The following is a 27,610-nucleotide window of genomic DNA, read 5'->3' as shown; positions in this document are numbered from 1 at the left end:
GACTTAAAATTTCTGCTCACGACAAGAATGAATATCACCTTCTACCTCCGCGAATTAAACTGTTAGAAACTGCACTCAAAAAGTGCCAAATTTAATTTATTAAAATTCCTTTTTGAAATGATTTCAGCTGCCAAGGTTTCCTATGCCACAACTGAAACAAACTCATGCAACCCATCCCTCAGCACAGAAACATGTCTTAAAGCTCTTTTCATGAGTATTTCTTTGAAGTGATTGTTAGAATGCAGAGAAACATGCCAAGAGTTGCTCTGCTTGTTCCTTAGTCTACTGTCAGAGCTGCTTAATATCCAACTGGAATTGGATTCGTGTAGGGTGTCTTTCATTTGATTGGGCATTGGCGTTCATTAATGCCATCTGGCAGCTCAGTCCGAAGCTTATCAAAGGCATTCCCCTGCGTGTAGACATAAATGTCAGACATAGGTGGCTTTAAAACATTTGACTCTCAAAAATCCAAAATCCAACAACTCATGTCACAGTCATCAGTTTATGAACACATTATTATTCATCTTTGCAACTGTGCTGAGTATCTTGTTGTATCTGTTAGGTGATGGAAAACAGATTTGCGCCCTGCAAAGTGTTAGACAAATTCAGTGCTCGAAAGGATAATCAATCTCACACTACATCGTGTGTTTTTGCGTTCTGCATCTTTGTATAAGCAAACCTGATTGTGTCAAAGGTCGTGAAGGAAAGTGCACATGCCACTTAGAAACTCAAAGCCAGTTTCCTTCATTTAAATGAAAAATCCAAATAGTGCCATTGGATCCGGATCAAATATGAGTGAATAGATGGATGAATGGCAGGTCTTCTTGTAATTACCATAAACAACATAGCTTCGGGTCGTTCAGATCTACCACAGTCATAGAGGGTCACTCTGTTATGTAATTAGTACAAGGTTATTATCAGTGTGAGGTCAGAAGCTGACTGTGACCAGTCTGTCACAATCCATTTGGGCACTAATTTCAGGTAATGATTGGAGCTTTGATGATATCTTTCCTTGCAAACCCGACTGGCTCTAAGCTTATGCCACATCGAACACTGTCATGTAGGTCTTTATATGTGTGTTCTATCTTTCATACATCATTCAAAAGATTAGGTTACAGCACCAGTATGGTATCAAGCTAGCTACCTGAGCCGTCAAAGATTTGCCTGCCCATAGACCTATTCTAGTTGGCATGTAATTAAACTTGAATCCGTATTGCGATGTGGTATTTTGGAAAACAGAATTTGCAGTTGACTGGACTCCTATTTAGTAAGATAGTTCCTAATTTACATCACATTGCTATCCATTAACTTTATTCCAAACTATTGGAGTATGTGGAGTGATAATTCAGTGTGAAACACTGCAACAGACTTTATTTCTTGTGTGTGAAACATAGCCCACTGTGATATGGCACTGCAAATTCCATGGGTGAAATTTTATAGCCCTTCCCGTTGGTGGGAATTTCCAGTCCCACTCAAGGTGGAACCCATCAACCCTCCTTCCCTTCCCGGCGGCAGTGGGATGAACGAGCCACACAAAATGCCGCAGACTTCAGCGAGACTAGAAAATCCCACCAGCAGCCAATAATGAGCAACGTTGGCCACAGGAAGACACGCTGTGGAGGTGGGGAGGGGGGCGGGGGGCAGAAAAACCCACCCCTTGTCTCTGCTGTTTTGGGAAACTCAGCAGGTTTGACAGCATGGGGAGAGAAACAGAGTTAAAGTTTCAAGCACAACATGACTCTTTTGGACTTGCATTTTCTGTTTTGGTGTCAGAGTTGCAGCATCTGCAGTGATTTTGCTTTCATTGTAATGAATTTGTTAACCTTGTACAAATACATTAACTGCTGCACCAAAAGTAGTGTAAAAATTTCAACATGAGGCAAGCCTTCACATTGTGAATTTCATTTTCATAATTGTTATATATTTAAAAGGGTTACAGGTTGCTTTAAGAGCTGATCACATGATTCAATGGTGATGGCCTTAGGGTGCTTGCAGAGGCTGTTGTTCTACTTTCAGTTTGTACTCTGTGCAGAGAACATCTCTTTCAATGAAATCTCTTGTGTGTTAGTTTGCATGTACATGTACAAACCACATCTTTTGTTTTTGGTGGTTTGCACTGCTGCCTCATGGCGCCAGCGATCCAGGTTCAGTTTCCAGCTTAGGTCACTGTTTTTGTGGAGTCTGCATGTTCTCCCTGTGTATGCGTGGGTTTCCTCCGGGTGCTCTGGTTCCCTCCCACAGTCCGAAAGACGTCCTGGCTAGGTGCATTGGCCATGCTAAATTCTCCCTCAGTGTACCCGAACAGGCGCCGGAGTGTGGCGACTAGGGGATTTTCACAGTAACTTCATTGCAGTGTTAACGTAAGCCTACTTGTGACGCCAATAAATAAACTAAACACGTTTACATCTGCAGCAAGAATCACTGGAGCAGTGGAAAGTCTTGACAGTTTCCCTCCTCTATAATCCAGTTCCTGTTTGCAGTGCTCCAATATTACACAAGGTCAGCTAACTCTGCACAGAAACAGGGGGATTACGCGTCATTCCTTTCCGTCTGTATTCCTCAGTTACAGCTTCTCGTTACCAACTGAGACATTTGGGGAGTGACATTTATGTATCTGAAGGGATTATCGCCTAGTAAATCTTCCCATACCAGCATTAATCAAGTTTTCCCATGGAGGGATACCATGGTGAGCGACATCATGATGTTGTTGCATTACTAATGATGCCTCGTGGCAATCCTCTTTGAAAACTTCCTGTTGAAAATTAGAACGTAGTGGCACAAAAACCTCCTGCTGCATAGCCTGCCGAAGATGGAACTATTCCATCATGTGAAAGGGGTCTTTACAGAGGCAGACTTTTCACCAACATATATATAGCCAAAGACTTTTCAGTAACACGGTGTCCCCAACACGAAAATAAAAGGAAAAAATAAACGTGTTCAATCCACTGCTTGGAACTGAATGCATTAAAACATTTTAGGCTACCAGAACGTAGCACGTTGGCACAGTAGTTAGCACTCCTGCCTTACAGTGCTAGGGACCCGGGTTCGATTCCCGGCTTGGGTCACTGCCTGTTCAGATTCTACACGTTCTCCCTGTGTCTACGTGGGTTTCCTCCGGGTACTCCGGTTTCCTCCCACAGTCCGAAAGACGTGTTGGTTAGGTGGATTGGCCACTCTAATTTCTCCCTCAGTGTACCCGAACAGGCACCGGAATGTGGTGACAAGGGGATTTTCACAGTAACTTCATTGCAGTGTTCATGTCAGCCTACTTGTGACACTAATAAATAAACTTAAACCTATGGTCCTCCAGGTTCATTCCCAGTAAGAACATTTCCTGTACTATCCAGTGTAAGAGCTTAAATGATGTTCTGACTTGAGGAAAATAGATGGATTGGGGTCCCATGGTGGGGGCACGATGGGAAGCTGAATAGCTCATTTTCAACATCAGAGTTCTAACAGCTGAGGGAAGGAAACTGAGTGTGAAACCAATCACAAAGCCTCTCCCTTGAGAAAAGAGCAATCTGAACTCTTTACTCCTCCTCGGAATGCTTTCCACTCTTTCCTGTTTCATTTTCCCCCCCCCCCCCATTTTATTCTACACAGCACAGAGAAAATAACACCACCTGGCCCCTTGTCAGCTGCTGTGCTAAACTTTGTGACCAGAGCCTTTTGTGTATTCAGCCCGATATAAAACAATCTGTTTCTGCTTTATCCCGAGTTCTTTTTGTGCTGTCATCCAAAGGGGATAGGGTGGCAGGGTGGCACAGTGTTTAGCACTGCTGCTTCACAGCGCCAGGGACCCGGGTTCAATTCCAGCCTCGGGTGACCCTCTGTGTGGAGGTCGCACGTTCTCCTCGTGTCGGCGTGGGTTTCCTCTGGGTTGCTCCGGTTTCCTCCCACACTCCAATGATGTGCAGGTTAGGTGGATTAGCCATGCTAAATTGCCCCTTAGTGTCCAAAGATGTACAGGTTGGGTGAATTGGCCATGCTAAATTGCCCCTTAGTGTCAGGGGATGAGCAGGGTGCATGGATGCGGTTGTGTGGATAGGGCCTGGGGTGGGATTGTTGTCAGTGCAGGCTCAATGGGCTGAATGGTCTCCATGAATACCACTTCTATGAGAGTAATAAGAAAACGTAAGGTGCGATATTTGAGTGGGGAAAAAGTACTCGCTGAACCCTTTATTTAGGAGGGCGATGTGTTTTGTCACAATGGCGTCATGTACAGACAACTCACAAAAAAAAAGCATTTCACCAGAATTTTCTTTATTGTTGAACTTTTGCAAAAAGAAATCTATTAAAATGTTGGCAAACACCTTTTTCGTGAAGAGTGCGTGCCTTTAAGGATTGAGTGTAACCAACCATATGCTGAATTCAGAGGCTCGGTTGCCATGACAACACGATGCCCACCTACACCACCTCAGGGCGTACAATGAGCAGCAGGCAGGTAGTGTTTTGTCACCAAATGTGTTGTATCTAGTGCTGATGGGGTGGAATGGCAGCAGGAGTCCCCCATCTGTGCTCAGTCACTGCTTGGCTTAGTTTGGTGTTTTTTTGCGATTGAGATCAAGGACAAAACTGTATTTTTTTTTTCAAAAGCTTAAAGCATTTCATAATTAGTCTTTTCATTTGACAATTCTGGGACGATAGAAAGTTTTTAGCAACGCTGCTTGCCTGTTGGGGAAAGTCACTTCCAGATTTTTGCTTTCATTAAATTCTTTTTTTTTGCCAATGTTTCTGGAAGCAATCTTTGCTCAAGTTATTCTTGAAGTCCAACTGTTTCATTCAGGATAAAATTCACTTGGGTGGGGAGAGACCTCTGCTCAAGACAATGGATCTGGGAGTGAATGGTGTGGGCTGCTGGCACTTGTTCACATGGTTTCACAGTCGGAATAGTTTTGTTGAACCTGGACCCCTCCCAGGCTGAGACAACAGAGCCGGAGTTCTCCAGCTGTTCACGCCGGCGGGATTCTCCGGTCCCGCCGGCAGCCCACTCCCACCTGTGGGTATCCGGTAGGCGTGACGTGACATCAATGGAAATTCCCATTGAGAAAGGCGGGACCAGGGAATCCCGCCCGCTAGCAAACAACGCGCCAGCTCCCGCCAGCGGGAAACACTCGGCTGGGAGGCCGGAGAATATCGCCCTGTATATCTATTAAAGAATGTTATCAATGAAAGGACTGATTATTGGAGTGAAAACAACAACAATAGAGAGTAAAGAAGATACTTTGTTCACAAATCCAAATGACATTCGAAAAAAGACTGTAGCCAAGAAATGGAAAACGTGAAATGACTGGGCTAGAAGAAGAAAGTAACGTTGATGTAATATAGTAGAAGGAGTGGCGGCCACCAACAAAACTATTTATTAACTATAATAACTATTTACAGAGAGTTAGAACGATGCTACCGATTCCATAACTTAGACTGCCTGGGAGAACCCATGCTTAGCTCTCGGGGTTGCATGCTTTGGCCCAACTGGTTGGATGAATCACATGACCCTCTGAAACTTCGCCCACTTAAAGGGCCTCACAACTACAGTTGACATCAATTTCATTGGACCAGAAATGTCAAAGAGTGGGATAAGAGCAGCAATAAAAGAGATAAAAGCGACAAACGTGGCTGGACTTGATGAAATAACTGCAGATCTGATCAACAACTTGGGAAAGAACTTAACATCAATCTTTACTAAGCTGTGCAAAGATATTTACCTGTCAGGAGAATGGCCAGAGGAGTTTGTGCAGACCATAATGATCACTCTGAGAAGGCAAAGACATGCTGATGTTCTGACCTCGATACAGTTACAATTTACTGATTGTCCATGCACCATAGTTTGTTTAGGGAGTTATGACAAAGAGAGTGTGGGGAAGATGTGGAGCCATATCGAAGATGAGCAGTTTGGAGGAAAAAGGGGCAAGAGAAACAATCAGTATTATAAGATTAATGAGCGAATGTGGTTTATAGTTTGGACTGGCATTTACTGGGGCGGCACGGTGGCACAGTGGTTAGCACTGTTGCCTCAAGCGCCAGGGACGCAGGTTCGATTCCCGGCTCGGGTCACTGTCTGTGTGGAGTTTGCACATTCTCCCTATGTCTGCATGGGTTTCCTCCGGCTGCTCCAGTTTCCTCCCACAACCCAAAAGATGTGCTTGTTAGGTGCATTGACTATGTTAAATTCTCCCTCAGTGTACCTGAACAGGCACCAGAGTGTGGTAACTAGGGGAAATGTCACAGTACGTTCATTGCTGTGTTAATGTAAGCCTACTTGTGACTAATAAATAAATTTTAATGTTTAGTTTCTGGATTTTGATAAAGCGTTTGGAAGGGTTGATTGGATCAAGCTGTTAACGGTGCTAAAAGATATAGGAGAAGACTGGAGAGATAGACGACTCTTATGGGAAAAACAGCAACTGTGAGAGTATCCAATGAGGAGTCGGAACTATATGCAATTGGAAGAGGAGTTCGCCAAGGGTATTATTTATCACCAGTCCTCTTCAGCGCCTATGTAGAAGCGATGATTAATAAAGTGTTTGAAGACACACAGAGTCTGGTGTTGAGATTAGAGGATAGTGAGGGGGTGGAGAATGATAACATCAGTTAGATTTGTAGATGATGGAGCACTTATAGCAAGTACAGAAGAAGGATTACAAGAACTATTAGACTAGTAACAGCCAAGCATGAATTTTGGGATGAAAATGAACATTGGCAAAACCAAAAGTTTAGTTTATTTTTTTCAAAGTTTCAAAGATTATTAGTGTCACAGGCAGGCTTACATTGACGCAGCAATGAAGTTACTCTGAAAGTCTCCTAGTCGCCACACCCTGGCGCCTGTCCGGGTACACTGAGGGAGAATTTAGCATGGCCAATGCACCCTAACCAGCACGTCTTTCGGACTGTGGGAGGAAACCAGAGCACCCGGAGGAAACCCACGCAGAAACAGGGAGAATGTGCAGACTCCGCAGTCAGTGATCCAAGTCGGGAATCGAACCCTGGTCACTGGCGCTGTGAGGTAGCAATGCTAACCACTGTGCCACCTTGTCTTTGCAAAGTGATGCTTATCTCAAAATCACTGAGAAATATTCATATATTCATAAAGGGAAGAGCTACAACAGGAGCAAGAGTTCAAGTATTCAGGGAGCATAACATCTGCAGATATAAGATGCAACCAAGAAATAAGAACAAAGATAGCAATGGGAAAGGGCAAATTTGGGAAGAGATGGTTGCTAAGCAGACAGCTGAATAAACAACTCCAGAAGCAATTTGTAAAGAGTTTGATTTGGAGTGTTGTTTTGTGTGGATGTGAGATTTGCACAGCGTGGAAGGAGAGCGAGTTGTGAAACAGTTTTGAACTGTGGGTTTGGAGGAGAATGGAAAGGATCAGCTGGATAAAAGTAACAAATGATGAAGTGCTGAGAGTGAGCAAACAAAGGGATTTGCTGAAGGTACTTCGGAAAAAGCAGAGGCTGGGCAGGGCACAAGGAAACGGACAGATAAGAGACTTTATGGAGGGAAGATTTCAAGGCAAACGAGGAAGGAAGAGAATATTATTAGATGGCTTGAATGGAGTAATTGACAACTAAAAAGACTGACACGTTAGATATGGAAAGAGTACTGTGAGCCAAGGACCAGCAAAGCCCAATGATGATGAGCAATTAAAGACTGATATCAATTGAAGACTGATATTAATTAAGCCAGTTTATTTAGCTGTCATTTGTCAAAATAAGCAGTTAAAAACATTACTTACCTCTTTGGTGCACAGTCCCAATCAAGCTACTGTCTGGGGACAACTGGACTGACTATCTTTTTTGTGTTTTCATACTTTGCCCTTTGTGTTGTTGGTCAATGGTTCCCACCACTGAGTGGTACACGAGTCCACTGGAATGGCCTTTTCGTAGGTTCTTCTTCGCTTGCAGTGTCTTTCTATGAGGCTTTACATTGGGCTGTTGCATATCTTGCCAAAGCACACTGAGCAGTTGTGTTGATATAATAAGCAGAGATCAGTTGGTGTTGATACAATTAAAATAATTCAGTCATGGTTGGTACAATTAACAGAGGTCGGTTGTGGCTGATGTAATTAATGCAGTTCCGTCATCTCAACACTGCAGTTGATGTTTGAGCAATGAACATATCATACATATCCGTCCTGTTCTGCACCAACCAGTTGATGCTGATCAGAGAAACATCTACTTCTTACGTCAGGCACCGCTTTAAGCTGTGCACATGGACTCATGGCAGGTTGATGAACATGACAGTGGTTCCCAGCACAATGGAACCTTTGTTGAAAGTTTAGTTATTTATTGTTTATTATTGTTGCAAGTAGGCTTACATTAACACTGCAATGGAGTTACTGGGAAAATCCACACTCCGGCGCCTGTTCGGGTACACTGAGGGAGAATTTAGCATAGCCAATGCATTTAATCAGTACGTCTTTCGGACTGTGGGAGGAAACCAGAGCATCCGGAGGAAACCCACGCAGGCACGGGGAGAACATGCAGACTCCACACAGACGGTGACCCAACCAGCTCGTCTTTCGGACTGTGGGAGTAAACTGGAGCACCCAGAGGAAACCCACGCCGACATGGGGAGAGCGTGTAGACTCCGCACAGACAGTGACCCAAGCCGGGAATCAAACCCGGGTCCCTGGCGCTGTGAGGCAGCAGTGCTAACCACTGTGCCACCATGCCCCCTGAGCTTGCTCCTGTTAGCATTCACGGCAGCTAACACTGTTGCCATGGAAACCCAGACGATCTCCATCTTTGCTCTGCGGGCCTACACAGCACCACATCACTCCTGCACTTGGTCCCCACCCAGAACTGGGGCAGTACTGAGGTGTAGTGCCAGGGAAGTGGCTGTCACTCTATGAGTAAGGCATCCTCTTTCAGGGTAGCTACAGGCCTTTCCTCTACATCCTCCAGCAATGTCTTTGGCCACACAGACAGCTGGTTATACTACACTGAAGTACACTCAGGCACTGCATTCTGCAGCTGGGACTTATCAAGAATTGCTCACCGTTATGTGGAGAGTCTTCACTGGAAGTGCAGCAGATTTGTACTACTAATGCTGTTGTAGCAACTGGTGAAATACCAGCAATGTGCTAAGTCAACAAGAACAGGGGACAGACACCAAGTATTTCTGATAATTACTGGAAGTGGTTCCAATGAGTTGCTGGATAAATTTGTTAATTGTTTTGGATTTTGCGTTGCCAATTATGTCTGTAATGAAGCAAAGATAGGATCTATCAGGCTCGACTGACAGAGAGCAGATGGTTGGGTTTAGTGAGGAAGCTGGGGACTGTTGGTGTACCGAGGATGGGGGGTATAGTCATGTCAAGTGCTTGGATGAGTTGTTCTTTGAGAGCTCAGGCACCCATGGTTGCTGTAGCTCCTACTCCATATTTTTGTCATGCTGCTGATCCTTGTCATCCCGCTCCTCTGATGACTACTTTTCAATGCCCAGGCGATGGTACGGGCTGCTCCTTTATGCTGCCAAAGTTATGGAGCGTGCAGCAGATGACCTTCAAATTAGACACCCTCTCAGCACCTTCCTCCCAAATGGTCCAGGCACTGGAAGCATTGCTTGAGTACATGGACTTTTTGCTCAGTGGCATTTCTTGGGGTGCCATGGTTCTCATCACACACCAGCTACACATCGGGCTGGCTTCTTGGCAGGAGACGTGAGGTAAATAATGGTATTAATGGCATTTTCTTTAAATGACAGAGAGGAAGGACTTTGGTGAATTATGAAGAGTAAGATCCATTTGGAGGGGACGGGCTAGTTATTGGGTTTGTGCCTTATCCACTGTGTGAGCCTGGTCACTAAGGGTTTTGAAGGTTTTGCATGGTGTGAAGATATTGAAGTGGGTAATTTACTGAATCGCTGTGATGTTCACACTCCAGCCTGTCAGGAATTCTGTTAATTGTGCGGCATGATTTTGTTAATCAAATGCAGGTCACATGTTCCTCGTTGTTGCTGTGATCCGTCCAAGTGAGACTCCTGCTGTAATCCTTTCAAACACTGTGGGTGAAGGCAGCTTCACCTCCTGCTGCCACACCACACCTCCTTAGGCTGCCACAGCATCATGTAAATGGGCAGCAGGGTGGCACAGTGGTTAGCACTGCTGCCTCACAGCACCAGGGACCCGGGATCAATTCCAGCCTTGGGTCACTGTCTGGGTGGAGTTTGCACATTTTCCCCATGTCTGCGTGGGTTTCCTCCGGGTGCTCTGGATTACTCCCACACTCCAAAGGTGTGCAGGTTAGGTAGATTGGCCATGCTAAATTGCCCTTTAGTGATCCAAGATGTGTAGGTTAGAGGGGATTAGTGGGGGAAATATGTGGGTTTAGGGCCTGGGAAAGATGCTTTGTCTATGAGTCAGTGCAGACAAAATGGGCCGAATGGTCTCCTTCTGCACTGTAGGGATTCTATGATTTAAATGAGGTGGGAATTGTACCCCTCATTGCAAAATGACTTACTTCAGGTGGTTTTATTCCTTGTATTGTCAGAGATGCAGTGTTGCATTCTTGACCTTTCTTTTTAGACCATCATTACAGCTTCTTGCATTTCTGGCCTGTATCAGGTTCCTCCAACATCACTCAGAAAGTCCAGAGTAGCAACCTTTGAAAAACTGTCCAAAGGTTTAGCACAAAAAGAAAGCTGACAGTGAAAGGCCCATGCATCAAGATGGATCAAACTCCTATAACAAATCAGATTAAGTGGAATACTTCCACTTGTCAATCAAGGTGTGAAGAGTAAAGATGTGATCACATAAAGGAAACTGCGTATCAAACTCAAACCTGACATTTTTCATTTTACCACAGCTGATGAATGGCCAAGATAGCTGCCTCAAATATCCTGAAGGCTACAACAGAAGAGACAGATTTCAAATTAAGAAATGTCTTTCAGGATATAAAAGAATACTGTCAGATATACTTAACACTGACTTCAGTAATTAAACAAAAAGTCCAGTTCAGAGAGTATGTAGACATTCTGTTAAAATTAGGGGACGGGGTTCCGTCTATCAGGACTTTATGAGATGCACTATAAAGGAAAATTGGTTCTACAATGTGATGGTTGATACCTTCAACAGTCCAAATGAAGACCATTTTATAACTATTGGGCAGTTTTGGTTGCCTGTGGTCATCAGTCGGATGACAAGGGTTGCAATGGCGCTGCCTGTTTCTGATTAGAGCAGCGAGAGGCTTGAAATGTTTTACTGGTCAGGCCTTACAGCTCAGGATCAGGTGCTCTGGGGCATCTCGCATGGCGGGGAGGGTGGGAAATCAGCCAGCTCCCGATTCTCCTGACCCGACAAAAATGAGAGAACATTTTATGTTGTTGTGGATCATCCTATCGTGATCCTTTTTAAGAAGAGCTTGATAAGGGCACTGTAATGACAGGGACCAATGGGCAAGGCAGAACTGACATATAGTCAGCAGCCATTAGTACATAACAATCATATCACATACAGGAATCAAAAGAGAAAATGCTGGAAAACCTCAGCAGGTCTGACAGCATCTGTAAGGAGAGAAAGGAGCTGATCTTTCGAGTCCGGATGACCCTTCGTCAAAGCTTTTATCCAGTATCACATACAAGACCCTGATTTCAATAACTGAACAAAGCACAGTCGGCACGGTGGCACAATGGTTAGCACTGCTGTCTCACAGCGCCAGGGACCTGGGTTCAATTCCAGCCTTGTTTAAGTTTAGATTTATTTATTAGTGTCACAAGTAGGCTTACATTAACACTGCAGTGAAGTTACTATGAAAACCCTCCAGTCGCCACACTCCGGCACCTGTTCGGGTACACTGAGGGAGAATTTAGCATGGCCAATGCACCTAACCAGCATGTCTTTCAGGCTGTGAGAGGAAACCCATGCAGACAAGGGAAGAATGTGCAAACACCACACAGTCAGATGTACAAGTTAGGTTGTTTGGCCATGATAAATTTCCCCTTAGTGTCAGGAGGATTACTAGGGGTAAATACATGGGGTTACAGGCAAAGGGGCCTGTGTGGGATTGTTGTCGATGCAAGCTCAATGGGCTAAATGGCCTCCTTCTGCATTGTAGGAATTTTATGATTCTAAAGCAACTGTACAGGCCACCCATTTGAAGGATTACTCTCGAGCCAGGCAGGTCTACAGGGAGTGCAAACCCCCAGCCAGGGAGACAGAAGGTGGACTATTTTTTCCTCATTTTGTTGGTCCACCAGGCCATTTTCCAGTGTAAATAAGGTGATCGCCATATGAAAATTTGACCCGCTATGTGAGAATGCTCAGGGCATCAACATTGTATTGATATTATATGACCCTGAGACTCTACAGGTGTGCTCCCAATCTCCCACTGGGAGCAGAAGCCCCTGATTATCACCACTACCACTCCCCGCCACCCCCAGTGTCCCATCCCAGAGAAACAGCAAGAAACCAGGAAAATTCCCATAGAAATGTCATCACCTTTATCTTGAGACCTTATTATTTCAACTCTTGAATCCATACCCTACTAGACCGAATAATTTAAATCAAATCAAATCAAATACTGAACACATTCTTTTCAACTCCAATCATAACTCTGGATCTTCTCACCTCGCCCCTTCTGTAAAAATCAAGTTTACCTCCACCATATTCAACATCTGAATTTCAAGTGAGACGTGCATTGATATAGCACATTTCAAAGCACTTTACAGCTGATGAAGTATATTTTGAATCGTAGCCTTGGTTACAGTGAAGGGAACATGGCAGACAATTCATGGTAAGAGTTTTAACAACACCAGGCTTTAACCTGGTGTTGTTAAAACTCTTACTGTGTTTACCCCAGTCCAACGCCGGCATCTCCACATCAAGACAATTCATGCACAGCGACCTCCCATAAAAAACGATGTCATAATGACCAGACCAATTTCTTAACTTTATTTTCTATCCCACACTTTTTAGTTCCACTCTTTATGCGTTGTCCCATCATCTGGATTTCTCAATTGGGAAAAAAAACAGTTAAAGTTGTAAACAGTTAAAGCCAGTGAGACAAACTAGGGACAGGATTCTCTGGGATCATCCACGGTGGGACCCATTGTGAGCAAGAATGGAACATTTGGCATTCCAGCCAAAATTCAGCACCGGAAAATCCCAGCTGATTTGATTTTTTTATTGTCACATATACTTGGATACAGTGAAATGTATTGTTTCTTGCACGCTATACAGATAAAGCATACCATTCATAGAATACATAGGCGAGAAGGAAAGAAGAGGGTGCAGAATGTAGTGTTACAGTAAAAGCTAGGGTGTAGAGAAAGATCAACTTAAAATAAGGTAAGTCCATTCAAAAGTCCGATGACAGCAGGGAAGAAGCTGTTCTTGAGCTGCGAACGAGAATGGGAGATTTTAGCCTCCATTTTATTGCAAGGTCTTGTATGCCAGGTATGCAATATCAACCTAACCAGATTTTTTTCTCTTTCCATCAGCCTGCAAGTCTGGGTTCTACAAAGCCTTTGCTGGAAATGTTAAGTGCGCCAAGTGCCCTCCTCATAGCCACGCTCAAGAAGAAGGTTCTGTGTACTGTGACTGCGACAGGAATTACTTCAGGGCACACAAAGATCCCATCTCCATGGCTTGCACCAGTGAGTACCACTCCTTCTCTCTCCTTCGGTTTCTCCATCACATCATTCGTTCCAGCTCTTTATGCCCACATCAGAAAAGCAATCAGCTTTTGCAATATCCCAGTATTACTGTAATCAATGCTTGCATTGTGCTTCCTGGATGAGAGACGGTTTTATAACATTTTTATCCTGAGCATTAAGAATCTCACTAGAGCGTTATGAAACTTTATAAATGGATGGTTATCGGGGGTAGGTGGGAAAGCAGAGTTGAGGCTACAAACAGATCGGCCATAATCTTCTTGAGTGACTGAGCGGGCTCGAGGGGCAAAGTGGCCTACGCCTGCTCCTAACACGTCTGTTCATATGTAGGTGGCAAAACAAAGGGAAAAAAAAGAACATGTTGAAAATGTGCAGCAACTGTGGAGAGAGCAGTGGCAGAGACGGCCTGCCATTAACTGGATCTCATGGTCCCACCACTGACAATGGAGTTTCCCATTGTTTGCACCCCCTGCTGCTGTGGGACCCACAGTGGGAGGGGGGTCGCCATGGGTGGGACTGGAAGATCTGGCCTGCAGGGACGGACGGAAAATTCTGGTCAATAGGCAGAATGTTCCTATATTTTTTAGGAGTGTCAGGCTCTGACTGAAAACTGTGTTTAGCTCTCCAGCTGCAGAGACCAGTTTTTAGTCCAGATTTTCAGGTACTCTGGGGGAAAAAAAGTGAGTGGGCGTGGTTTACTCTATCAGTTTGGTGGGGCTGGGCCTGATAAAACTGGCAAAGATCCCCTCGACCGCTTCCTGTCTTCACAAACCCGTTGTGAACCTCAATATAGTGTGAGGGGAGAGCATGTGGAGGAGAGGCCCTTTAAATAGATGTAAATGTATTAAAATATATTTAAAGTTTATTTATTAGTCACATTAACACTGCAATGAAGTTACTGTGAAATTCCCCTGGTTGCCACAGTCCGGCACCTGTTCGGGCCAATGCATCTAACCAGCACGTCTTTCAGACTGTGGGAGGAAACTGGAGCACCCAAAGGAAACCCACGCAGACATGGGGTGAACGTGCAAACTCCATACAGACAGTGACCCAAGCCAGGAATCGAACCCGGGTCCCTGGCGCTATGAGGCAGCAGTGTTAACCAATGTGCCACCGTGCCGCCATTTAAATGACGTTGCCACCCACATTATGTCACCGGCGAGGGGCAGGGAAAATCGGGACACAGGATCCTGCTGGCGAGAATTCTGTTTCCTGAATCTCGTGAGATTTTGCACTCGTGTCGCTGTTCTTGCTGACTGCGATCGCAGGCGCAAAATCGCCCCCAAAATTTCTGATCATTATTCAGAATGGAAGTTGGAGGTGCAACCAAGTTTAAAACGGGACCTCTAATTATTTCATGCTTCATCACTCCCTCCAAATATATTAAAGCACTTGATAGAACCACAGCACTGAAATAAGGCATTTGTCCTATTGCGTTGCCGCTGGGGCTGGCACGGTGGCACAGTGGTTAGCACTGCTGCCTCACAGCACCAGGGACCCGGGGTTCAATTCTCAGCTTGGGTCACTGTCTGTGTGGAGTTTGCACGTTCTCCCGTTGTTTCCGTGGGTTTCCTCCGAGTGCTCTGGTTTCCTCCCTCAGTCCAAAGATGTGCGGGTTAGGTGCATTGGCCATGTTAAATTGCCCGTTAGTGCGCTGGAATACGTAGGTTAGAGGGATTAGCGGGATAAATATGCGAGGTTATGGGGATAGGGCCTGAGTGGAATTGTTGTTGGTGCAGACGCGATGGGCCGAATGGGATTCTATGATTCTTATCTCCCTCGCTCTCTCTCCTTCCACAACCCTGTGTCCTCCTGTGCTTCAAATAATTAGCTGATTTTCCCTTAAAAGTCTCCACCTCAGCAACATCTCTTGTGACAAATTATCCAGAGTCAAACATTCCAAACCTCGCTCCTTACTCCATTAATGACTGCTACTGACTCAGTATAGTTGTTCTTGACTCCACAAAGGACTTAGTTCCTCCCTGTGCAACCTGCTAAAGCCCCTCATGATTTTAAGCACCTTTATTAAACACCTTCTGGTTTGTCTGCTCTTATCACAACTTCCCCCTCATAACTTGCTTCCTATTCTGGTCAATTTATGTCGTATATTCTCTGTCTACATCTTTTATTGAAAGAAATGTCGAAAGCTGCACATAGCATTCTGTAATCTATCCTACATTATCATAGACATTAATGATTACTTCTTTTTCTTGTATTTTGTGCATCAATGTATAAAAAACATTGTTGACATTTTTCATAGCTTTGTCCACCAGCATTTTAAAAAATAATCTTTCATGGGATGTGGACTTTGCTGGCAAGGCCAGCATTTGTAGACCATCCCAAATTGCCCTTGTGAAAGCCCTTCTTTTCATCCACAACCTTAATATGCTTTCTATTGAACATATACTCCTCGGTGCGTTGACCTCAGGTGGGATTTTCTGGTCTGGGGCAAGCGGAATATCCCGCCCCTAATCTTTGCTTTTCCTCCCAATGTGTATTACTTCTGTTATTAAATTGCTTTTTCCACCTATCTGCCCATCCCACCAAGTTGGTTATGCCTTCATGAAGTATATGACAGTTTGCCTTGTTGCACGCTGACTTTTCATAGAATCCCTGCAGTGCAGAAGGAGGCTACTCGGCCCATCGAGTCTGCACCGACCATGCAATCGCACCCAGGCCCTTTTCCCGTAACCCCACATATTTATTCTGGTAACCCCCCCTAACACTAGGATCAATTTAGCATGGCCAATCAACCTAACCAGCACGTCTTTTGGACTGTGGGAGGAAACCGAAGCACCTGGAGGAAACCCATGCAGACACGGGGAGAACGTGCAAACTCCACACAGTCACCTGAGCCTGGAATTGAACCCGGGTCCCTGGCACTGTGAGGCAGCAGTGCTAACCACTGTGCCACAGTGCCACCCACGGTGTCACGAGTCAATTTCAAGGCTGTTCTCCCTGTGTCCTATGCTCACATTCCACTATATCTCTTCACCCTCTCATTTTGGACTCTGACTTAAAACAATTCCAAGACTTCCTTAAAGGGCAGTGTTGATTGGATTTTTTACTAACTCTGCCACGCCATTCCATCTTTTCCATCTCTCTCTATTTAGGCAGGATTAATCCTGCCTAAACTGCCCAGGAGTCCAATATCATATCCCTCCATAGATCTTGATTTTTTTAATGCTCTTCTTTCCTGGGTTGTGGGCATGAATGGAAAAAATAGCTTTTGGTGCCCATCTCTAATTGCCCTTGAATTGAGTGGCTTCTCAAACCATTTCAGACAAGCTGCTAAGAGTCAACCACATTGATGTGGGTCTGGGATCAGGTGCTGGCCAGACCAGGTAAGGACAGCAGATTTCCTTTCTTGAAGGACATTAGTGAACCAGATGGGTTTTTATGGCAATTGATGATAGTTTCATGGTCACCATTACTGAGATGAGCTGGACAGTCCAAATTTATTAATTGAATTTGAATTTCACCAGTTACCGTAGTGGGATTTGAACCCATATCCCCCAAAGTATGAGCCTGAGTCTCTGGATGATCAGTCCAGTGGCATTAACACTGGGCCACTGCCTCCCCAATATTTCTAACTCTTCAAATTTGCCTTGAATATTTTGTGCATCCACACTAATCCAATTGGATTAATCTTAATTGGGATGCTGTTTTTTCCTGGGTTTCTCATTTAAAGGCTCCTTCTACAACATCGATTTGCTATTTCTTTATCACAAATATCTTTTTCCTTCCCTTTCTCCTCTGATAATTTTACTCACTGTTTATTTCCATGAAATCCTTTGCTTTTATTCCAAAGGTTTTACTGATCCTGTATTCATCGCTCGTCTCAACTTTAGACTTTCTCATCCTTGGACATATTTAAAAGCTTCTCCATTACTGTAATTATTCCCCTTGCAAAAACATTGGCCAGAATTTTACACTGTTTGAGGGGGGTATATGTCCGACCCCAAAGCAGGTGAAATTGTGAATACAGGAGTTGGAACATCTTGTTGAAGTTGTACAAGACATTGGTAAGGCCACATTTGGAATACTGTGTGCAGTTCTGGTCACCCTATTATAGAAAGGATATTACTAGAAAGAGTGCAGAAAAGATTTACTAGGATGCTACCGGGACTTGATGGATTGAGTTATAAGGAGAGGCTGGATAGACTGGGACTTTTTTTTCTGGAGCGTAGGAGGCTGAGGGGTAATCTTATAGAGGTCTATAAAATAATGAGAGGCACAGATTAGCTAGATAGTCAATATCTTTTCCCAAAGGTAGGGGAGTCTAAAACTAGAGGGCGTAGGTTTAAGGTGAGAGGGGAGAGATACAAAAGTGTCCAGAGGGGCAATTTTTTCACACAGAGGGTGGTGAGTGTCTGGAACAAGCTGCCAGAGGTAGTAGTAGTGGCGGGTACAATTTTGTCTTTTAAAAAGCATTTAGATAGTTACATGGGTACGATGGGTATAGAGGGATATGGACCAAATGTGGGCAATTGGGAATAGCTTAGGTGTTTTTAAAAAAAAGGGCGGCATGGACAAGTTGGGCCGAAGGGCCTGTTTCCATGCTGTAAACCTCTATGACTCTATGACTCTATGGCGACATCGGGTGCGCGTCCTGATGTCATTGCGCACTCGTGCGCTATTTCACTCGGCAGGTGCGTGCAGGAGTTGGAAGGCCGCCCGGCGACAACTAAGCAGGCAATTAAGCCCATTAAGGAGTCGATTTTACTTTGCTCCCTCCACCTTTGCAGTTGGCAGACAGACCAATCAGCCAGGCAGCCTTCACGTTTTCGATCCAGGGCGAGATGAAGCGTCCAGGGCGAAATGTAACAAAATAATTCTGTCAGGGGACCGAGGTTTTCTTTGGATTTTGCTGTCGGTTGCTAGAATGTGCTGCATAAACTGTTTGCCGCAGTTTTATTTTCTCTTATTTAAGCTCTGCAGCTTCCTGAGGCAGCTCCGCAATGCTGTCTACCTTCAGGGAGCTCGTTAGAAACACCGGCCTCGCACCCTTATATTTTTTGGCATCCTCCCTCCTCCCATCCAACGTCCGGCAGCACTGAATCTTCCTCAGCGCTGGCCAGCCAGTGTGAAATCCCATTCGGGAGCTGATTGCAGTCAGAAGCACAACAGACATCCATCCACTCCTGAGCCCAACAATCACACATGCCCAATGAGTGCAAGATTCAGGCCTCTCTGTTTCAGTTCAGGTGAAGGTTCTCCCTCCAGGTTTATTCTTCTCTTATTCAATAATTCATTTTAATGCCTCATGAATGTAAATCCTTCCTTCCTGCACCAGCCGTGTGTTGACCCTTTGGAACTTCCTTTGTTGACAAATGTCTGCTTCCACATTCTAAAAATGTGCAGGTTCAGTTGATTGGCCATGCTAAATTGCCCCTTAGTGTCAGGGGAATTAGTAGGGTAAATATGTGGGGTTAAGGGGATAGGGCCTGGGTGGGATTGTTGTTGGTGCAGACTCGATGGGCTGAATGGCCTCCTTCTGCACTGTAGGGATTCTATGATTCTATGATTCTGTACCTGAACTTCACCGTTGCTCACCTCCACCAGAATGAAGTTCTGGGTGGGAAGACCCCTGGTCAACTTTCCTGCCCGGCCACCAATTGAGGCCCTTCATTGGTCTATTAATGACCACTCAAAGGCCTCCACCTGCTATCGCTAGTATATTAATTCAGCTGCAGGTGGGTCTGTCACCATACAGCGTGTATGGTAGTTTCAACGGTGCGACCAGCTTGTCACCAACAAGGTGCGGCGGGGAGGGGAGGTGGGTCTCCCTTGATCAAAGGCACAGTGCGTGATTGAGGGACTGGACATTGGGGAGGGGAAATGAACTCGGTGAGAGACAGTCCCTGCTCTTGGTACCGACCCCCCACCCAATACCCCTCTCCTCTCTCACCATGACCCATACCATATAAACCACCACCTGCCTGCCCCTACCGCCCCCCAACTCCTTCCTTCAGTTAAGGTTTGCAGCAGATGCCTTATTGAATTTTTACTTCTGCTGAAATTAAGATTGTTTTCTTCTTTTGGGCTTGAGAACTTGGGCTGTCACATCCAGTCCCAGTGAATACAGCATCTGTCGAAACTAATTTTTACAAAATTCGGTACTAAATTGGAAATCTTCAGGTCATAAGAATGCATTGGGTGAAAAGTTAAAATGCACATGGTATTCTGGAAGGGGTATCTCTCACTGAGAAAGAGGGATTATAAAGGGAACTTTGTTGCTGAAGATAGATGTTTGGTGCTGATAAGACTAAGCCCTGACTTCGCCAATCCAGCATCAACCCTTGCCATTACGATAATCCAAATCACTGAATGTCTATACGAGCCAAATTAAAATATATACAGGGTTGCTGCAATAATGTACTGCTGGATAGCCAGTCATTATGTCTCATATAACTGTATGGATTTTAATTGCAGTGCACAACAAGTTTGTGACGGAATGTTATGAGGTCTAGTCTGCTAAATGGGGACGTCTACCAGCAGTGTTCCTTTGTGAAACTACTCATTTTATCGAGGTTAATTTCGACTGAGCAGAATATTTGGTCATTTTAGAGCAAATCTGGCTTCTGGCATGGAGAATCTCGAGTAGGGTCTTATCTCTGATAATGGGAGCATTCTGGAAGGACGAGGACCTTCTCAGGAATCTCTCTGGTACACCGCAGCCTGGGAAAGCAAATTTCCAGGCTGAGAAACACACCAACTAAAGAAAGAAAAATATCTAGGAATGTGAGTTGAAGCATTAAAAGACCGATAAACCTATCAAAGCTTCTTTATGAATTGCTTTGTATAACAACAGAGCATGACCAAAGACAACTGTAACATGACAGATGTCCTGTAAATTGAACCCTGCTAGTTATAATGGGTTACGGTGTAAATTGAATTCCTCAAGTGTTACTCTTTAGTAACAGACTGTATGTTTAATTTTGTTATCATGAATGTTAACCTAAACAGAACATTTTAGTACCTAATAGTTCACATCCAGTTATATTTAGTCAATGTCATATTTGACGTCTTCCCTAAAAGATATTTACTGCTTGACAGGGTCGATGCTGAAGAAATATTTCCCCTGGCTACAGAGTCTAGCATCTCAAGATAAGGGGACAGCCATTTCAGACTAACCAGGAGGAGGAATTCCTTCACTCGGAGGGTTGTCAATCTTTGAATTCTAAACACCCCCAGAGGATGTTCAGTCACAGAGTATATTGAAGGCTGAGATTGATAGATTGTTGGACTTTGAGGGAATCAAGAGATATGGGATTCAGGCGGGAAAGTGGAGACATGGGCAAGGATCAGCCATAATCTTATTAAGTGGTGCAGCAAGCTTGAGGAACTGCGCATCCTATTCCAGCTCCTATTTCTTGTCTTTTCTCTACATACTGTTCACTGAGGTGTTAACCCATTTCAGGATTAAAACAGAAGATGGGAATTTTATACAAATATGTTGGTGCAGCTGCTCCTAATTTCACACAGCGTAGCTTCATACTCCTAAAGACAGAACCACCATCAAAAGGAACATCAGAAACACTCTGTGGAGTGCTTCAGGTGAACTCTCAAGCACATGAAGCGTGAGGTGAATGATGCTGGTTGCTTGCTAACTGAGCAAATTTATCAGTCCCAAACTGCACATAGGCAAAGTATAAAAATCTCTTTAAGCAGTGGCGTTGCAAAGTCAACAGAGTGACATGATTGAATGGGACTGAGGGACGGAAGAAATGCCGCAGCTTTGTCCCAATGCTTCAGGGAAGACTGACCCCAACAACCTGACTTGTCAGACATCAAAGTAAAATAAGCCCAGAGGCATTATTGGATAACGGACTGTAATCTCGCCTTGCAAGCATAATAGAAAAAAGAAATATTAGTCGGGGGAAAAAAGAATTCAATAAGGCATCTGCATGCTTCATAATTCTGTGGGCTAATCATTGATCTATCTGGCTTCTGATACTAACAATTCATTGGAGAAGGATTAATAGTTCATTCTGTTTTAAAATGAAGTTTGAATGTGACTGTCTTATTTTCTTCCGTTAATAAAATTGGGCATCAGTTACATTTTTTTTTAGCAAGGCTGAGGGCTCAAAGGATTAAGCTGAAATTATGGTAAGCCAAATTTAATTAAAATATCATTGTGGTCTGAAGAGTCACATGGTGTTCAGGTTCCCCACGGCTCCCGGCCCAAAGCTTAAAAGAAAATGGCTTTATCGCAGAACAATAAATTGTGACGGCTGAGCTGCAATAACACTTCTCCTGCTTTTATATTTCCTCCCTTGCCCCCCCCCCCCCAACCCCCAACCCCGCCCCCCACTTGACCCCCAGGGCCTCCTTCCATCCCGAGGAACGTGTTTTCCAACATCAACGAGACGTCGGTCATTTTGGACTGGAGTTGGCCGACCGACGCCGGAGGCCGCAAGGACGTCACTTTCAGCGTCGTCTGTAAGAAGTGCGCCAGCGGCCCAAGGCAGTGCGAACCGTGCATGAGCAACGTGCAGTTCCTACCTCGGCAGACGGGCCTGGCCAACACCACCGTGACGGTGGTCGACTTGCTGGCCCACACCAACTACACCTTTGAGATCGAGGCCGTGAACGGGGTGTCCGGGATGAGCGCTGTGCCACGGCAGTTTGCCGCGGTCTCCATCACCACCAATCAGGCAGGTAAGTCGCTGGGTTTGCTCCTTACATGAAGCGTCAGAAGGAATCAAAAGGACAACATGTTAAGGGATTTTGACAGAGTGCCTAATGTTTTCAGGGACCGAGTTAAGGTGATTGGCAAATTTGCCGGAAGGGGCGATGGAAAGATCTTTATTTTACGATAAGTAGTCTCACAACACCAGGTTAAAGTCCAACAGGCCTTCCAAATAAACCTGTTGGACTTTATTAAATTTAACACTAAAATGCAAATGAGTAAGAACCACCATCTCCAATGATGAATACATTATGTTTCCTTTACGTTATGGCATCTTTTCTCAATCTTTTCTCCTTGTCCATTTTGTCCAATACCCTCACTTCTGCCTTAAGTGCCGGATCCCTTATTTTTAAAAGGAGACCCGAGTTCTCGATTCGTCCACAAGAGGAAACATCCTTTCCATATCCACCCTGTCAGGTTCTCTCAGGATGTTACCTCAGTGATGCACTATCAATCAAGCAAAGCCTACCAAATAAACCTGCTGGACTTTAACCTGGTGTTGTGAGACTACTTGCTGTGCCCACCCCAGTCCAACGCCGGCATCTCCACATCATTTTTATTTTACACAGTGAGTTGTTACGATCTGGAATGCACTGACAGAAAGTGGGGAATAGAAATAGATTCAATGATGACTTTCTAAAGGCAACTGGAAATTTAATAAAGGGGGAATATTTGCAAGGCTGCGGGGAAAAATGAGGATAAGTGCTACTAATGAGAGTTGGGACAGACACACTGAGCCAAATAGCTCCTCCGATGTTATACAGATATTTGAAACATTTCTTAAGGCGTGTCAATTATGACTGAGTTTGCAAATATTTTGGCTAAAATTTTCCAGTCCCAGTGACATTGTTGCGGGTTCCTTCATAGCAGAGGGTGTGAACAATAGGAAAACATGTTGACAAAATGCAAATGAGTAAGAACCACCATCTCCAGTGATGAATACATTATGTTTCCTTTACGTTATGGCATCTTTTCTCAATCTTTTCTCCTTGTCCATTTTGACCACTGAGAACTGGCAACTCCCTCATCCAACTGACCATACCTCTGGAGTAAGCCTAGTCTTTGATCTACAATGCCACTTCAAATATGAGCTGTGTCACAGCAGCAGCCTCTTAAGGGCCTCATCCCACTTCTGCTGCTATTTTACCGATGGCCAGGGGGAAAGCTCATGTTAAGTGGGCAGCCCAATAGCTTTAACTGCATGGGCTAGTGTTAGGCAAGGTAGGGTAGCTCCTTTGTGGGTCCCCTGCACCAATACCACCTCCAGCTGTTGATGGCTGTTGGCCTTTAAATGACAGTGGGGTGGTCGTTCTTTCCCCAATGAACTTTTAGCCTCAGGTTTTGGAGGATGAGAGTGGGGATAGGCGTTCGGCCTAGGGTGTTGTTGGTAGGACTACCAACTCCATAAGTGGGAACCCTGGCTAACTGCTTTCCCGTTTTCCTGGGGGCACTGAGAGCAATTGTAGCATTCCCACATGTTACATATGAACAAACAAATTAGGAGCAGGAGCAGGCCACTCAGCCCCTCACGTCCATTCCGTCATTCAATAAACCATGGCTGATCAGATTTTAACCTTTCACCCCCCTTGCTTATCAAGAATCTATCCACCTTGGGCTTAAAGGAGTTTGCCTCAGCCACCTTATTAGGGAGAGAATTCCAACGTTTCACAATGCTCTGAGGGAATTCTTTTCCCTCACTTCTGCCTTAAGTGCCGGACCTTTATTTTTAAAAGGAGACCCGAGTTCTCGATTCATCCACAAGAGGAAACATCCTTTCCACATCCACCCTGTCAAGTTCCCTCAGGATGTTACCTCAGTGATGCACTATCAATCAAGCAATGACTAGTTTGTATGCTAGAACAAATAAGCTTTTATTCGCAAAAGACTTGGAGCACACCCATGCCGATGAACTGGTCCAGGGACTGAGGCAGGGGGGTGGGGAGCAGTCACCTTTATACCTGCACCAGGGGGGGAGGAGTCTCAGGCAGGGCCGGCAGGGGCATGTCCAGGCATGTCACACACACACAGACAATAAGCTTAACAGTGGTTTACCACCTTCACCCCCTGCTTCTAAAAAAGAGTCCGGCGGGGGTGAGGTGGGTGGAACAATATTTACAGAGTTACAAATTTACAAATTCAGTCTCTCTGGGGGCTTGATCTGCCGCTGCGACCGCCGTAGTGCCGGTTGTGGTGTCGGTTTCAGAGGCCGCGGTGTTGGTTCAGGCGCCAGGCCGTAGTCGCTCGAGTCGTCTGTAGTCCCTTCCGGTTGTCGGGTGTGTGGTGGTGGCTCCTGGGACTCAGGCGTGCTGTATACGGGGGTTGGGGGTGTGGGGTTGTGGGTTGTCGTGGTCGCTTGGGCACCTGCGGGTGCCAGGTCTTGAATGGAGACTGTGTCCTCCCGCCGGTCGGGGTACGCCACATAGGCGTATTGGGGGTTGGCATGGAGGAGCTGGACCCTTTCGACCAGGGGGTCCGACTTATGGGTCCTCACGTGCTTCCGGAGCAGGACAGGGCCTGGGGACGTCAGCCACGACGGTAGTGAGGTCCCCGAGGAGGACTTTCTGGGGAAAACAAACATTCTTTCGTGAGGTGTAGCATTGGTAGCTGTGCAAAGGAGTGATCTAATCGACTGTAACACATCAGGGAGGACCTCTTGCCAGCGGGTGACTGGAAGACCTTTAGACCTCAGAGCTAGTAAAACGGCCTTCCAGACTGTCGCGTTCTCCCTCTCTACCTGTCTGTTCCCCCTGGGGTTGTAGCTTGTGGTCCTACTCGAGGCGATGCCTTTGGAGAACAGGTACTGTCGCAGCTCGTCACTCATAAAGGAGGATCCCCGGTCGCTATGGATATAGCTAGGGAAACTGAACAGGGTGAAGAGACTGTGCAGGGCCCTGACGACCGTGGCCAAGGTCACATCCGGGCAGGGAATAGCGAAGGGGAAATGTGAATATTCGTCAATGACGTTGAGGAAGTATATGTTGCGATCAGAAGAGGGGAGGGGGACTTTGAAGTCGACGCTTAGGCGTTTGAAAGGGCGGGTGGCCTTTATGAGGTGTGCTCTGTCTGGCCGATAGAAGTGCGGCTTGCACTCTGCGCAGACCTGGCAGTGTCTGGTTATAGACCTGACTTCCTCAATGGAGTAGGGCAGGTTACGGGCTTTAATGAAGTGAAAAAACCTGGTGACCCCTGGATGGCAGAGGTCATTTTGGAGAGTCTGCAATTGGTCTATTTGTGCGCTGGTACATATTCCCCGAGACAGGGCGTCTGGGGGCTCATTGAGCTTCCCGGGCCGGTATAAGGTGTCGTAATTGTAGGTGGAAAGCTCGATTCTCCACCTCAATATTTTATCATTTTTGATCTTGCCCCGCTGCGTGTTATTAAACATGAATGAAACTGACCGTTAGTCCGTGAGCAGGGTGAATCGTTTACCAGCTAAGTAGTGGCGCCAGTGCAGTACAGCTTCTACTATGGCTTGGGCCTCCTTTTCGACAGAGGAGTGTCGAATTTCAGGGCCTTGGAGGGTTCATGAGAAGAAGGCCACGGGTCTGCCCGCCTGGTTAAGGGTGGTGGCTAGGGCGAAGTCAGACGCATCGCTCTCCACCTGGAACGGGATGGATTCGTCTACAGCGTGCATCGTGGCCTTCGCGATGCCTGCTTTGATGCGGTCGGAGGCCAGGCGGGCCTCTGCCGTCAGGGGAAAAGAGGTGGATTTGATGAGTGGACAGGCTTTATCCGCATAATTGGGGACCCACTGGGCGTAATACGAAAAGAAGCCCAGGCATCTCCTCAGTGCTTTGAGGCTGGTGGGGAGGGGAAGTTCCAGGAGGGGACGCATGCGATCGGGATCGGGACCAATGGCCCCGTTTTCCACAACACAACCAAGGATGGCGGAATATGCACTTCTCTTTATTATAGGTCAGATTTAGGGGTGTGGAGGAATTTGTGGAGGTTGGCGTCGTGGTCCTGCTGATCATGGTCACAGATGGTGACGTTATCCAGGTACGGGAAGGGGCCCGCAGCCCGTTCTGGTCTACCATTCGGTCCATCTCACGCTAGAAAACCGAGACCCCGTTGGTGACGCCGAAGGGGACCCTAAGGAAGTGATAGAGGTGGCCATCCGCCTCGAAGGCAGTATATTGGTGGTCCTCCGGGTGGATAGGGAGCTGGTGGTTTGCAGATTTTAAGTCGATGGTGGAGAACACCCGATATTGCGCAATCTGATTAACCATGTCAGATATGCAGGGAAGGGGTTACGCGTCCAGCTGCGTGTAGCGGTTAATGGTCTGATTGTAGTCAATGACCATGCGATGTTTCTCCCCAGTCTTAACAACTACTACTTGGGCTCTCCAGGAGCTGGTACTGGCCTCAATGATCCCCTCCCCTAGGAGCCATCGTACTTCGGACCTGATAAAAACTCTGTCTCCAGCACTGTACCGTCTGCTCTTGGTGGTGATGGGCTTGCAGTCGGGGGTGAGATTTTCAAACAGTGTGGGAGGGGCGACTTTAAGGGTCGAGAGGCTGCAGGTGGTGCGCAGTGGGCGATCTAAGAACTGGTGATTGCAAACAGAGAGCGGGGGAAAAGGCCCATTATACTCCATGGTGACACTCTTAAGGTGACACAGGAAATCTAGCCCCAGGAGTAAGGCAGCGCAGAGTTGTGGCAGCACGAGGAGCCTGAAGTTTTTGTACACTATGCCCCGTACAGTCAGGGTCGCCACGCAGTACCCGAGGACATCCACCGAGTGGGACTTTGAAGCCATGGAGATGGTTTGCTTCACTGGCAGTACTGAAAGGGCATAGCGACTCACTGTGTTAGGGTGAATAAAGCTCTCCGCACTCCCACAGTCAAATAAACAGTTTGTAGTGCGACCGTTTACCTCGATGTCCATCATGGACCTGGCGAGTTGGTGAGGCCTGGATTGGTCCAGCGTAACCGAAGCCACAGTTGGATTCTGCTGACGGCGTCCAAGATGGCGGCCTGCACGGCTCACACGCGGCTGAAGGCGTCCAAGATGGCGGCCCGCACGGCTCACATGCGGCTGAAGGCGTCCAAGATGGCAGCCCGCATGGCTCACACGCGGCTACCGGTGCCCAAGATGGCAGCCCCCGCGGGTCGCACACGGCACTACTGGGCTTGGAGGTCAATTTCGCCCTGCATACCTTCACGTAATGGCCCTTCTTTCCACACCTGGAGCAGATCGCATCCTTCGCCGGGCAGCATTGTCGGGGGTGCTTCCCCAGGCCGCAGAAGTAGCACTTCGGGCCTCCGGAGACTGCCGCAGCGGTCGGGTCATTGAT

General features: G+C 46.1%; 1 protein-coding gene across 1 annotated transcript in view; it reads left to right on the top strand.

Annotated features, from left to right (window-relative positions):
- The window catches only part of epha3 (eph receptor A3), a 327,186-nt gene that overhangs the window by 169,506 nt on the left and 130,070 nt on the right, over window positions 1-27,610 (top strand). Inside the window, exons 4-5 of the mRNA XM_078232846.1 lie at window positions 13,444-13,599; window positions 21,946-22,281. Of these exons, the coding sequence (XP_078088972.1) occupies window positions 13,444-13,599; window positions 21,946-22,281 (492 nt within the window). The remainder of the gene's footprint in view (window positions 1-13,443; window positions 13,600-21,945; window positions 22,282-27,610) is intronic.

The sequence above is a fragment of the Mustelus asterias genome, chromosome 17 (assembly GCF_964213995.1).
Source record: "Mustelus asterias chromosome 17, sMusAst1.hap1.1, whole genome shotgun sequence".
NCBI classification, from domain to species: Eukaryota; Metazoa; Chordata; class Chondrichthyes; order Carcharhiniformes; family Triakidae; genus Mustelus; species Mustelus asterias.
Note: the sequence above shows the minus strand (reverse complement) of the source record. Positions and strands in the feature narration are given on the sequence as shown.